The sequence below is a fragment of the Phalacrocorax carbo genome, chromosome 4 (assembly GCF_963921805.1).
Source record: "Phalacrocorax carbo chromosome 4, bPhaCar2.1, whole genome shotgun sequence".
NCBI lineage: Eukaryota > Metazoa > Chordata > Aves > Suliformes > Phalacrocoracidae > Phalacrocorax > Phalacrocorax carbo.
Window position 1 is genome coordinate 70,839,947 of NC_087516.1, and position 13,528 is coordinate 70,853,474.

General features: G+C 40.7%; 1 protein-coding gene across 4 annotated transcripts in view; it reads left to right on the top strand.

Annotated features, from left to right (window-relative positions):
- The window catches only part of SLC7A11 (solute carrier family 7 member 11), a 325,501-nt gene that overhangs the window by 265,815 nt on the left and 46,158 nt on the right, over positions 1 to 13,528 (top strand). For all 4 annotated transcript variants that reach the window (XM_064450446.1, XM_064450445.1, XM_064450447.1 and 1 more), the window contains 3 exons: positions 786 to 912; positions 5,527 to 5,642; positions 13,364 to 13,489. In XM_064450446.1, the coding sequence (XP_064306516.1) occupies positions 786 to 912; positions 5,527 to 5,642; positions 13,364 to 13,489 (369 nt within the window). The remainder of the gene's footprint in view (positions 1 to 785; positions 913 to 5,526; positions 5,643 to 13,363; positions 13,490 to 13,528) is intronic.

Below are 13,528 nucleotides of genomic sequence, written 5' to 3' on the forward strand. Positions count from 1 at the left end.
AGCACTTGCTCGAAAGGGGCCTGAACCACTTCTGCAAGAAATGATACAGCAATGGGATGATGATTTGGGTTTTAATTTAGTTAGTGTAAATCCACCAAAGGATGAAATGAGCCTCCTGCTATAAAATCATGAAGTGGTCTGTATATAAGGCAATGCAGAAATAAACTGAGCTTTCATTGCATTAGTATCACACAACAGCACTACACCAGTGGAAAACCCAGGGCTAAGCCATCCCCTGAATTTTGTACATAAAGATGCTGGGAGTACTGTCGAGGAAAATTGTTAATCTGCAATTCCTGCTTCCATATTTTGGCCAGTCAGTTGCTTTGCCTGTGGCTGATGAGGGGGAATAGAGTTTTCAGGCATTTTTTCAGAAGCTGAGCCAGGCATCTCTGTGGCTAAAAGGTGGTGATCATCATTTGATAACAAGTGAATGTGTCCGAAGGCTTTCACTTGGTGATGCAGTCAGGCTGGCTGGAGGGCTGGGGTAGCTGGTGTGACACAGCACTTTTTTTGCCCGTCTTCACAAGCTATGGATGAATAATGAAACCTGTTGATAATAGCAAATAGTTTGTTCAGTAGCTTACACGTAAATCTGATATATGTACAGTTTGGTTAACTGCAGATCTAGCTGAATGAACTAAAACTTACCAAATTGCTTGAAAAAATTATTAAAATATATCAAAAGTAATTGTGATACCACAGCAGCTTCATTGTTTAGCTTATAAATGTTTTGAAAGGTATTTTTTGATATCTCTTGTGATGCCACAGTGTAATTCCCACAGGTGCCCTCTGCTATGCTGAACTAGGAACATGCATTAAGAAATCTGGTGGTCACTACATCTATATCCTGGAGGCCTTTGGCCCATTACCTGCTTTTGTGAGAGTCTGGGTCGAATTACTCATTATTCGGTAAGTGTATTGTAGCTTTTCTGTGTTTCTTTTCTGTTGGCAATATGCCTTTCAGTCATAAAGAAAAATCTCCACTATGTGGTGTGCAAAACAAATGAAATACATCTTGATCAATGAGCTGTGCTTTCTTAGTGTGGTTGCTTCAGATAATTTAACAATGCTATTTTGCTCATCAGTGTCAAAACATGCAAAAAGGCATATATGCATATGGGGGGGGGGGGAACAGGTTCTAAGAAAACTGCCTGACACAAATTCAGCTACTTGCTTTAATTTTTTTAAGCTTACTGTATCCATTAATGTAACTAATGATGCTATGATAGAATCATAGAATGTCCTGAGCTAGAAGGGACCCACAAGGATCATCAAGTCCAACTCGTGTCCCTGCACAGGACAACCCCAAATTCATACCATGTCTCTGAGGGCATTGTCCAAGTGCTTCTTGAATGTTGCCAGGATTAGTGCCATGGCTGCCTTCCTGGGGAGCCTGTTCCAGGGCTCCACCACCCTCTGGGTGAAAAACCTTTCCCGAATACCCAACCCAAACCTCCCCTGGCACATCTGCCTGCTATTCCCTTGGTCCTGTCGTTGGTCACCAGAGAAGAGAGATGAGCACCTGCCCCTCCTCCCCATGCGAGGAAGCTGTAGACACTGATGAGGTCTCCTCTCAGTCCCCTCTTCTCCATGCTGAACAAACCAAGGGACTTTAGCCACTCCTTGTACAGTTCCCCTTCATTAACTTTGTGGCCCTCCTCTGGACACTATCTAGTAGCTTTATATCCTTAATGAACTGTGGTGCCCGAAACTGCACACAGCACTCAAGGTGAGGCCACACCAGTGCAGAGCAGAGCGGGACAATCCCCTCCCTCACCTGGCCGCAGTGCAGTGCTTGTTGTGCCCCAGGACACAGTTGGCCCTTTTATATCCATGTCTACATACAGTGTATGTGTGTATATCCATATATATGCACACACATATATATCTCTCCATGCCTATATATAGTATAGTGGAAGAGGAAAGTCACCTTTATGCTTTTGGAGCAGTTGCTATTTTCTGTGGATACAGGAATAACTCCTGGTGAAGGTATTGCTCAGTAATTTTCAGATTTGAGGGCACCGTGTATTCTTTATATGTCTGTTCGGTTCCTATTGTTTTTGTGGGGTGTTGGAGAACTTAACTCTTGATTACTTTGAAAAGCACTAACTGGCCAAATAAAGCAACATTAAGTCCTTACATATCTAAAATGTCCAAAGTATTGTTTTGATGTGTAAGTCTGTAGCTCATGCAGCCCTTGACACTCTATAGGTGAATTACAATATGAAGATGCTGAATCATTGAATCATATCAAATAAATTTTCATAATGTAAATAGATCTTTGTATCAAACTCAAATATAGCCCTTTGAATATAAATATATATATGTATTTTAACAGTATTGCTGAGGCTGGAGAGCTTGTTACATGTAGAACAGAACAATTCATGCAAAATGACTTCAGGAATGCTCCATTCCTGCCTCAGGCTAGTTAGCACTCCTTTTCCCTCTCTTCTGTGATCAGCAAATTACTTACAAAAGTGCAAGTCTCTCTTCAAATCACAACTATGTTTACATAATATTGACAAGTTCTAGCATAGACTGTTGAGTTCAAAAGCACCGAGAGCGTTGAATCATTATGAATCTGTAAATCCTTATCTTGTTTCCGGAGGAAATCATTGTGTATGTCAGATGGTCCCTGACATCCTCCCAACCCATACTTTTGAATTAACTACATAATTTCCATCAAATGTTGTGAAAAAACAGATGTCTTAACTGTAGTAACTTTTTGCCAAAAAGGAAGAGAGAGGAAACAGTTTTCACTATGAGAAGCACAGTGCTGTGAGCATAGGTATACCACTGCACATCACAGAATCAACAGAAGAGAGTAGTGTTAGAAATCCCGCTCTTAACCTGCACCTTACCAGGCAGGAGGACCATATTAACCTAGGCACAAATACCCACAAGAAACCAGCCTTCATAAACTCCTCTACTTGCAAAATGCACATGACAGTGTCCCAGGAGTGTCATGAAAACACACTTAGTCATCGTGATCTGCCCCACACCCAAAAAATAACCAACTTGCATGGGAAGAAATATCACTGGATTCTTTAATCATGAAATCTGAGACACATGAGGAGAGGTGTACTTGTTATAACTTGAAATGATCAGAGCAGCACTGCTGAAACTGTAGAGCTTTATATCTGACTCCTGCATTGGTAAACTAATTGGCTGCTGCTATCAAAGAATTTGAGACCTAATATGTATCTAAGTTTCTCTCAGTAGATGAAGTTGCATACATCTCACAGCTATGCTGCTTTTTCCTCTGAAAGACTGCAGAATTATCACACCCATGAGCTAGTGGAGCAGCCTCAACCCAAATAAATATTTCCTGTTCTGCTATATCTTTTTAGCCACTATTTTACAGCCTAGGACACACTTAAACTTTGCCCACATACTCATTAAACTGTGCCAGCATCACCTGCTGTTTAGAAGTGCCTTACACTGCGCTGCTCCTCATCCAGTACAAGTAGGAAAGTTTTTTTTCTCCCTAGTAGTCAGCTTGTGGATATACTACCTTTTAAAAAAAATACATTAATGTTCAAACAAATGAAGATGACTTTGTGAATGCATTGTTTGTAGTGCTTAGCTGTGTTGGTTGCTAAACACAGGTCAGGTGAGAGCGTGCTGCCAAGTGAGTGACTCACTCGCTTGGTGGTATGTGCTGGGATGCCATATCTTCTCCTTGCCTAGTGGCTTTTTGTGCTCCTTGCCCTTCAATGAAAGCTGCTAAGGCGCTTTCTGTCCGCTCCTGACTGCACAGCTGTTGGGGGCTGCCAGTCTGTCTTTAGGTTTGCAGTCAAAAGGAAAATGCCCCGTTCCTTCAACATCCACCTCCATTGATTGACTACACTGCCAGCATCATCTCCCTCCAAACGTGGGACTATGAGAGAGCTGGCTATTTGTTAGAAGTATAATTTAGCAGCTCTGCTTTTAAAAACAGAGTGGCATGGATAGCAGCCTTTCTTAAACTGAGAAGGAGAAATCCAAGTTCTGGAAAAAGGAGCCAGGACTAAGGGAAAAAGTCTGCGAACACTCCAAGGTCTTATCTTTCATCTGATCTAGGACACTTCAAACTACTTGTGGCACGCTGCAGTATTTAAAAACCATAAACCTGGTAATTGTCTTATGTAAACTAGAAATATTGCACCAAGGAGGAGTCAGTAAATCTATTGCAAAGTGCAGAAGGTATTTGGTATTTGGTCCCCAATCAAAGGAAAAATTTGCAAAGCCAGTTGTTGGACAGTGAAAGGAGCAGTCCTCATGCGTGGGGTACACACAAGCAGCAGCCCTTGTTTGTCCACACAGAAACTTTCTGAGGAGGATACTTCTGTTCTGTGCTCCTCTGCAGTTTGGTCCAACGCAATATGTGACATTTTGGTTGAGTCATAAAGCTAAGAAAGTGGGTTTTGTTTTAAAGGTGAAACTCTCTTGTGGAAAATTCCTTTATCATTCAATGGAGAATAATAACTCCTTTGCAGAATTTTTACACTGTTCAATAGCATTTTTAGCAACTATATTTTTATTAAAGGTCTGTAAGGTGAGGCATTGTTTTATTAAATGTTGTAGGTTTTTTCACAAGAAATTTGCACAGGCTCTTGTTTAACTCAAAAATCCTTTGAGGCAGAATCATATGCCCTTTTGCCCTTACTGTGTGTGATTGAAGCACAGATGCCACCAGGTGTCCTAAGAAGGGTGAAAGTGTCCTCCCAAACCAAAGTGGAACTGTATATGCAGACAGTGTCTGATCAGAGGCACAGGGTAATTTGCTGTTAATATATGTCATTGCTAAGGTTTCTGGCAAACATTTAGCTTGTCTCAAAGAGCAAGGCTGTATGAATATTATGAGCATTCCAAATTTGTAAATGCAACAACTGCATGCCTGCCTTTCTTCACGTTTCTTTGTTTCATGGTAGGTGCTTTCTGTACTTTGCTCTCACTTGCAGTGCTAGGAAGTTGTTGGTCAATAAAAGGAGCAAGTTCTGTTTGCATTTTAGGATATCCCACTTTCATTTTTCGCATTGTCTCAGATTTTAATAACAGACTTGGGTTGGTTTTGGATACTCAGTAAAGCAGATTTCTCAGCTTGATTGAAATTAATTTGCTTGTGTCTCTGAGGGGTGAGATATACCTGGCCACTAAAATTCAGTCAATGACTTTTACTCAGGGTTTTGCCCATGTGATCTAATTCTGGCCACTCACTTCAAGTGAGTGGATGAAGATTTCTGTTGATACCTTTCCTTTCTGTTTATGGCTGCTTCGCAACATGGAAGTTGTAAGAGCAATCCTGGTAAGAAATGTTGCTGTCAAGATCAGAACCGCTAAGCAAAGCTAAACTGCTCTTGTTTTCCTGCTACATTCAGAAATCATGCTACATGGAGCATAGTTACAAAGGGTCACCAAAATTAAGTATGATTCACAATTCTGTGATAGCGAAGTTCCAGCATGATCCCAGAAGAATATTATCTATGTACTATTGCAGATTAATTTTGTGATTTTTGGTTTTTATTGTTGTTTTTACTCTAGCCCTGCTGCCACAGCAGTGATATCATTGGCATTTGGACGTTACATTTTGGAACCTTTCTTTATGCAGTGTGAAATCCCAGAACTTGCGATTAAACTTATTACAGCTGTTGGCATCAGTAAGTATCCAATTTTAGGTTTCAGGCGAGGGTAAGTTGATGTAAATTGAAAAAAAAAACCAAGTAATCACAGACTGATCAGGTAGTTGTTTGATGTGAATCATTACAGAATGACTGTGCATCCATTGCCAAGGGCATCAGCATGACTTTTTGCCTGAGTGTGTGTGTTTGTGAACATAGGTAGTAGTAAAAAGAAGAGCAGACTTTATTAATGGCAGGGAAAATCTATTGCCAAGGCTTATTCTCTTGCCACTTGAATTAATGGCAGAACTCTCATTACTTTTGTGGAAGCAATTTCAGTCCCTAAGAGATGGTGAGCCACTGCCAGAGATATGGAAGAATGATTACCTGATCTTAAGTGCTTTGCTCTACCTCTCTTTTAGGAGGCAGTTGAGTGCCAAGTATGATGCCATGAAGAAATGTAGTTCTCTTGAGCGGAGCACTGGCAACATGAGATCATCTTCCCTAGTCCCACTCTGTCCTTCATAGCAGTACAACTTTGTGAGGCACTTGTGGTTCAGAAAGCTGGAACCTAACTGATGCCTTTGGGAGCAGGGTGTTTGGCACAGTGAAAATGCATGTCTGTTACCAGCAGCTTGTCCTACTCTTGCTACCTTTGCAATTAGTGTAAAAGGGACCGTTTAGGGCTACAGAGAAACAAGAAATGCCAGTGGAAGGAGGGAGGCTACTCAGAGACCAGGAGCTTTACAGTGTACCTGGGCTGGTGTGAGAGGCTGTGTGAAATGGGAAGGCACAAATTGTGATGAGAATGTGACTCTAGAGCTGTGCGCCTGTAACGCTAGAGGCTTGTTTCCAGTTCTGTCTGATCGCTGGTGATGATGCTCCTTGCACACGTGCGCACACATTCGCATTCAGCTGTGCTGGGAGGAGAGTGCAGACTAGACCTGAGTAATTAGTAACATACTGTTCCTTTCAATTTGGCCAGTGCACATATCAGAAGTAAAAGGACCGGAAAAAGGAATTGGGACATGCCGAATGATCAAAGGCACACAGGGGACCCCTTCAGTTTTGCACAATAATAGGTTCAGACGACTTTTTTTTTTTTCTTTGGGGCAGGGAGTTCAATTGAAACTGAAATTTCCAGTCTCCAGGTTACTGTGGCTTTTTGTAGGTGCTCTCTTGTTAAGAGTTCACTTCTGCCAGGAGTGTTAAAAAAATCGGTATGTCACCACATTTCTTTCTAAATTAATTATGCACAAACTATAGGTTTCATAGGAGTAATTGAATTAAGGGCTTGAATTTTGAGGTCAATGACTTTTTATAGCTACATCTGTCTGAAATACTTTAGTGCAAGATAAGGGTGAAACAGATGTTCGGTAACTTCAAGGTCACTGAGACAGAAGGAATATTAAGTGAAGTCTCCATAAAAGCATTTTCTTAAGTGCATATGATTCAAGCACAATAAGTGAACAATTTGAAATAGGTTTTTATTGCTTTTAATTTAATTGAAAATCTGTGTGATAAGCCAGGGCTTTGCAAAGTAATTAAACAAAGAAGTAGCATTGTAGGGGGCGTGGAATTATACTGAAATAATTACAGCCTAAAGGGAGAGAGGAGTTCACAGCAGACTGCTCCTATGGCAAGTGCGGGTCTGTATAGCACAGATAGGATGAGTTGTCATCTCACCGAAAGAAGGGATTCTTGCAGAAAGTTTGTAATGGTGAATGGGACAATGCTGAGGAAAACAGTGACGTGTCAGTCTATTCTTTGCAGTATGCTCTACAGTGGAGTTTAATTTGTAGTTGTGTTTGATCATATGCTACACTTAAACTCAGGGAACCCAGAGTGTATGACTGTTATACTTCTATGGTAAGAATTAGCTGTCGTGGTGGTAATTGTTGTGAATGTTTTGTATTATGCACGTAGGCAGAATGATGGGTAAGAATAAGATGTTGTTGAGCTGAACAGACACTTTGGAGCCCTGAAGATCTTATAATCCAACTTAATGGTGCCAAAAGTAATGTTTGCTTCCACTGAAAATTTTAAGTTAATCAGAAAGTGAACTGACGTGCCTTTTGTCGTCTTCTCCCTCCTGTGCCTTCCCTGTGCCTCATGACAGAGTGCTCACTGCGTATCTGTCTTTATAGTGCAGTGGGAAAGGTAGTGGGAAGCACTGTTAAACTCTGTCCTTGGGTGAAAGTTTGCTCTGTAGTTTTACCTTGTCATTTCTGATCATACTAGAAAGGGCAGGAAATTATTTTGAAAAATCTCCAGGTGATCTCTGCCCCCAAACACATACACATACAACAGCATATCTGAACAATTTCTGACAGATGTTTGTCTAAACTGGTCTTAAAAACCTCCAGTGAGGGAGTGTCTAAAGTCTCACCTAATACAATAGCCTAGTTTTTTCTATCCTTGACACAAGACAGCTTTTCTCATATTTTTTTTTCCCACCTAAACCTCAGTTTCTGCAATTTAAGGCTATTATTAAAAGGTTGCCCAAGATAGATGCAATCGGGATTATGATGGGGAGTAGCAAATTTGGTTGCTTCTCTACAGGCTGCAAACAGGTACTTCTTGTAGAGGGGCTACAGCCCATTCTGCTCCCCATCGTTCCACTAGGTGCCTCTGTGGTGAAAAAGGAACGACGGTGCTGCAGAGATGATGTAGATTAGATGAGAACTAAAATGGAGCTACTGGAGATGGTGACCTTTAAAATACCTCATTCTTGGTTTATTATTTATAGGGAGAAGGAATGTGCTGGGCACAAAGTTTCCCTCAAAATCACATCAATTCTGAGCAATTTTGAACAATCTGTAGAAGCAAATTTTCTGTTCCACAATATGGTGTGCTGCTTTTTTTTTTTTAATAAAAACAACCAACCAAAAAGTCCAAACCCTTCAGTGGCTCAGTAGAGTGATGCTTGTGTGGAGGTTCTCTTCAGATAACCCAGCTTTCTGAACCTCTGAAGCAAAGGCTGCCTGTTCTTTTCAAATTGAGAAATCACTTTAATTCACTTGGTATTTCTCAAGCAAATCTCCGTAAGGAGAAAAACCTAGGCAAATACTGGATATGCACATCTTTGTCTATCTGTCAGTCTGCCATAAACTTTTTCTAAACTCGGTCAATGTAGCTGTACCTGAGACAAGAGCAGACATCTCAGAGATATCTACTTACTACAATTTTTATGAAAATAAGTGGCCAGGAAGAGGAGAGAGAACCTGGATGTGCCCCAGCATAGGGATGGACAGCTGAAGAAAACGCAACAGGAGTTGAGGCCTTCTAAACGCCCAACTTTGCTTGAGCTGGACACAACAGCCCCAGAACACGAAGCAGAAAAGATGCCGTCCGCCTTTGTTCTGATGCTGAAAATGGTCTTTTTAGGTGAATGAGTTAAAAATTCATTTCTATCTTTAAGTCAAAGCTGGTAGACTACTCCATATTTATTTCTTCCAGTGAAGAAACACCATATTGCAAAGCATGGTGATAGTACAAAAAACTCCCCCATATTCATATATTGCTTTATTTATATCTTTTAATTCTTCTCCTAATGGAAGGCTTAAATGTATTCATAACAGGAAGGGATAAATTATACTGTGTAAAGGTATTGAACTCTACTACCAATATGTAACCTGAATAGACACACAATCATAACTAAGCCTGTTCTAATCTTTTCACTTGGCCTCCTTATCAGGAAGCAGATAAACAGGTTTCAGCTATTAAAAACTGTGAGACTGAAAGCAGGTTACCAACTTGCACATTTTTAAAGTTTTTGTACTAATTCATATGTATTTTAGGCATTTTATGCTGCAATAATGTATAATTTTCTCCTTTTTTTGGACGTCTGCCAAAAAACCACAAATACCCCAAACCATGGCTGTTAGAGGCAATATTATGCTTGAAAACCAAGGTCAGCTGTACAGATCTATTGGTGCTTGCTGGCAAATACTGCAGCCCAAAACTTTATTGGCCTAAATTTGGCGTGTATGTGAGTCTATAGTTAGTTGCCTTCCCACCCACACCCACCCCCATCGTGGAAGATGTTGCAGATGTTACTCTCTACTGCTGACAGTTTTGAGACAAGAAATTTAACTTAAGACATCTCTTGGCTTGCAGGGGTAGAAAAAGCTGCTCTGATGGGTGCTTTTGTGCCTCCTGTGTCTTCATTTTAATTGATGCATTAGGATCTGCAAATTGAGGGTATTTTTTGCTTTGTGTGAATGCCTTGACCCTGACAAGTGAATGCCTGACAAGTTAGGGGAGGGCAGTTCCCTTGGTTTCCTGCTGAGGCAATGGTACATACATTCTGGAAAAGTAGGCCAGGATGTAATGCTTACTGCTGCTTCTCCCATTAGATTTTGTTATCCATCTATAGCTGTGGCTGTGTGAAGGAAAAAGATTGTGAAAGGCAACATGATTGGTGTTACCCTTGTGTTTGATTGTTCATGAACCCTGTTTTGTTCTCCCTCCGTACTCCTCTTGGTTAGGATTCATCTCGCTTTCAGTTAGATGTTTAGTTTAAGGTAATTGTCCATGCTCCCCGTAGAGTTAGTGGATAAAGATGGAAAGAGATACTTCCTGAAGGCAACTAATCTCATCTCAAATAGGCGTCTGAAAGAGGTGTTGTTATTCATCCTCTGAAGATAACTGTCTCTTCATTGAGGGTGCAGCCACACTAGATGCCTGACTTTTAGTTAGCAAAGTTAGAGATGAGTTCTCCTTTCATTGTCCTTTTGTCTGGGGAGTTGCTGCTTCCTTCTGCTCTTCGCTGTGATCTTGTATCAGAGTGTCTGCATCACTTACCTGAAGTATCTCCAAAAGGCCCTATTCATAGAATAGGTGCTGAATAATGACCATAGTCCCAGGATGTAATTTCCTTCTTGAATCCTGGCACAGTTGTCATATTCTTTTCCTGCTCTGTAGCAGCTTTCTTCATCACTCTCTTCTCCGTTGCCTTTTACTATCCAGCTGCCAACACAACCAGTATGGTGCTGATACATGGTAGCAGTATAAGCCCCACATCCCCGTATGTTTGTTATGCACACAGAACTGCTAAGACTATTATAAGATGGCTGTAAATTCTTGTAGCCTATTAAGTCCAATAAAATGAAATTCTAAAATATACCAAATTGGTCTCAAATCTTCTAAGTACTTAAGTCTTAGCCCTGCAACCTGAACTACTATATATGTGCAGCGTCCAACTCTGCAAGGGACTTACTCTTACAGAGGACCATCAAAACTATCGCATGTGCACTGGGCTGACTGCAGGTATAGCGTCCCTTCAGCTTCCTGATTAAATGAAGGTCCTTGCTGTGTCCATTTTGCTTGCACTATTTGATTAGAAAGCCTTAGATGAAACATTTAGCTGGCTTGAACTCGCAGTTGGGGATTGAGAAGGCTTTAACACAGCCTCCTCACAAGCCCGCTGTCTTCATGAAAATACCAGCCTGCATTTTTTTCTCTTGCAAGCCAGCTCTTATACAGATCTGGGGCTTGTGATTTGTTTGTGGCTGGCCAGCAAAGAAGGTTAATACTTTCCATGTGAGCTGACATTAGTTTTCATACTAGTTTGCCATCCAGTGACATTCTCATATGTGCATGAGGAAGGTGAAACCAATGCATTAGAAAACCTCAAGGAGGGCTCTCTGCAGGCAGGGTGCTCACATGGCCTATTCTGTCCTGTATAAGGTAACAGACCGATCTTGAACTCTGAATAAGCTGGATGTCAAATTGCAGATACTTTCTTACACATAAAAACTCTTCCTTGACTTTTTCTTGTGGCCTGGTCCCTGCTTGGACTTCGTCTTCTGTGAAGGAAAAGTACGATATCCTGAACTTTCTCAGAAATTTGGAATAAGCTGGTGCTTGTTTATGGCACAGGATTTTCTTTATATCTTAAACACTTTTGGTCAAATTAATATTTTAAATATATTTTGCTTAAATGACAGTTGTTAACCTTCCTGCTAATCAAGCCCTAGGAAAAGAGGGGGAGCATCAATCAGTGCTAATATTCAGCAGCAACCCAAAGGGATCTTTCAGCCTTCAAATAAGATATGTCAGTGTGGTGTTGGGACAAGAGAGTAATGAATCAGGCCCCAGGGATTTCCTGTTTCCTGCCTAGTATAGGTATACGCAGATATAATAAAGCAAAAAAATAAGTATTTGGATCTTAAGTGATACTTTCCAGAAGTCCAAGTGATTTCTTTGAGACTTAGAAAAGAAGGCCTCAGTTCTGAAATATGGTGAAATACAAAACTGGAAAAACATTTTGACTTTAAAGACTTTTTTGGTGAGAAATTCACATTAAGTGATATTGTGAGTTTATGTTGACTTTGCTAAATTGTTCATTTGGGAGTGAGGCCCTCTCATTCCCAAATAAAAATTCCAGAAAATACTTTTTATATTTTGTCTGGAATTTCTATTTTATTAAAAAATCTAAAAAATACATTGGAATCCAGATTACTTGGAATTTTCTCTTTTTTCTGTTAAACCAAAACAACTTTTGGTTTGAACTGATAAGATTTTTTAAATTATATATTTTTTGGCCTTGCCAGTGAACAGAATCTGTATAAAGACTTGGGATAAATCAGTGGGTTTTGCTGCCAGAAAGCTTGTACCCTGCCAAATTTACGATGCTAGCTCACACAAACTGGACTCTGGCGGGAGATAGCAACTTGTGTTTTTAGGCATCCCAAGATGTGTGGTATGGCTGATGATACAGACAACCTGGTGCTCTTGAGAGAGTTTGAAGTACGGGGGGACTGTGATGAGGAGCTAATACATTAGCTCCATATGATGGCAAGAAAGAAGATGAGTGAGCAAGCTTGTTTGACTATGTCTGCCTTTCCCTGCAGCAGAGGGGAAAACGAACTTTTTATCTAGACTTACATTTTCTGTTTTCTGGGTAATTTTTTTTTTTTTAATATCTGAACTCCTTTACTCATTCTGTTTTGCCAGGGTAATTGTTTAAATAAGCTAGAATAACTGGCAGTTAGATGATAAGACCTACCGCACTATTGTTGGTCAGTGCTATAGTAAAGGCCAGAAGATGCTCTCCCTGACCCAGAAGGAGATGCAAGCCGAGCAAGCAGGATGTAAAAGCCCTTCTCACTTATCTCTCTACATGTTGGTAAGGCGCAGACCTGGACTTTGTTTTCAAGAAGTGAAAAGTCTGTGTTAATTCACCAATGCCCGGCAGGGACAGGCATATTACTTGCACTCTAGTCCTTCTGCATCTCTGGTGGTATGGCAATAAGGGAGGACAAAAAGTGAAAAAGAGGCGCAGGATTAAATAAAGTAGTGAGTAACAAATTTATGTGGGGCATTAATGGGGGTGAGGAAGTTTAATATGAGTATTAATTGTTATTGTTTTCTGAAAATGCAAATATCTACTCAAAACAGCACTGATACAGAAATCTGGAGTGATGAGGGATGGGCAATTAATTTCTTTCATCCAAGGCAGGGTCTTGGCAGCCCATCATCTACCAACAGCTAATGATTTTGGGCAAATTAAGCTGTAGTTTGGTGCGGAGGGAGCCAGGCAGAGAACGGAGAGACGGATGGGCCACACAGTTCGTCAGACAGAGGTGCTCAGCTCAAGTGTTTTGTGCAAGGACAGCAGCTGGAGAAGGATATTGGGGTGTATTTCTTTTAATGCTTCAGGATCTACTGTGTGTGTGGCCTCTCTGCTGGCAGAGTTTTGTGGCAGTTTCAGCAGTGTGAGTATTTCTCTCTGACTTCTGTTTTTCCCCTTGCAGCGCTGGTGATGGTCCTGAATAGCACGAGTGTCAGCTGGAGTGCCCGCATTCAGATTTTCCTTACCTTTTGCAAGCTTGTAGCAATTCTGATAATTATAGTCCCTGGAGTTATCCAGCTAATTAAAGGTATGAAATTAAAAGTAAATGCTTTTAAAGTACTTTTAT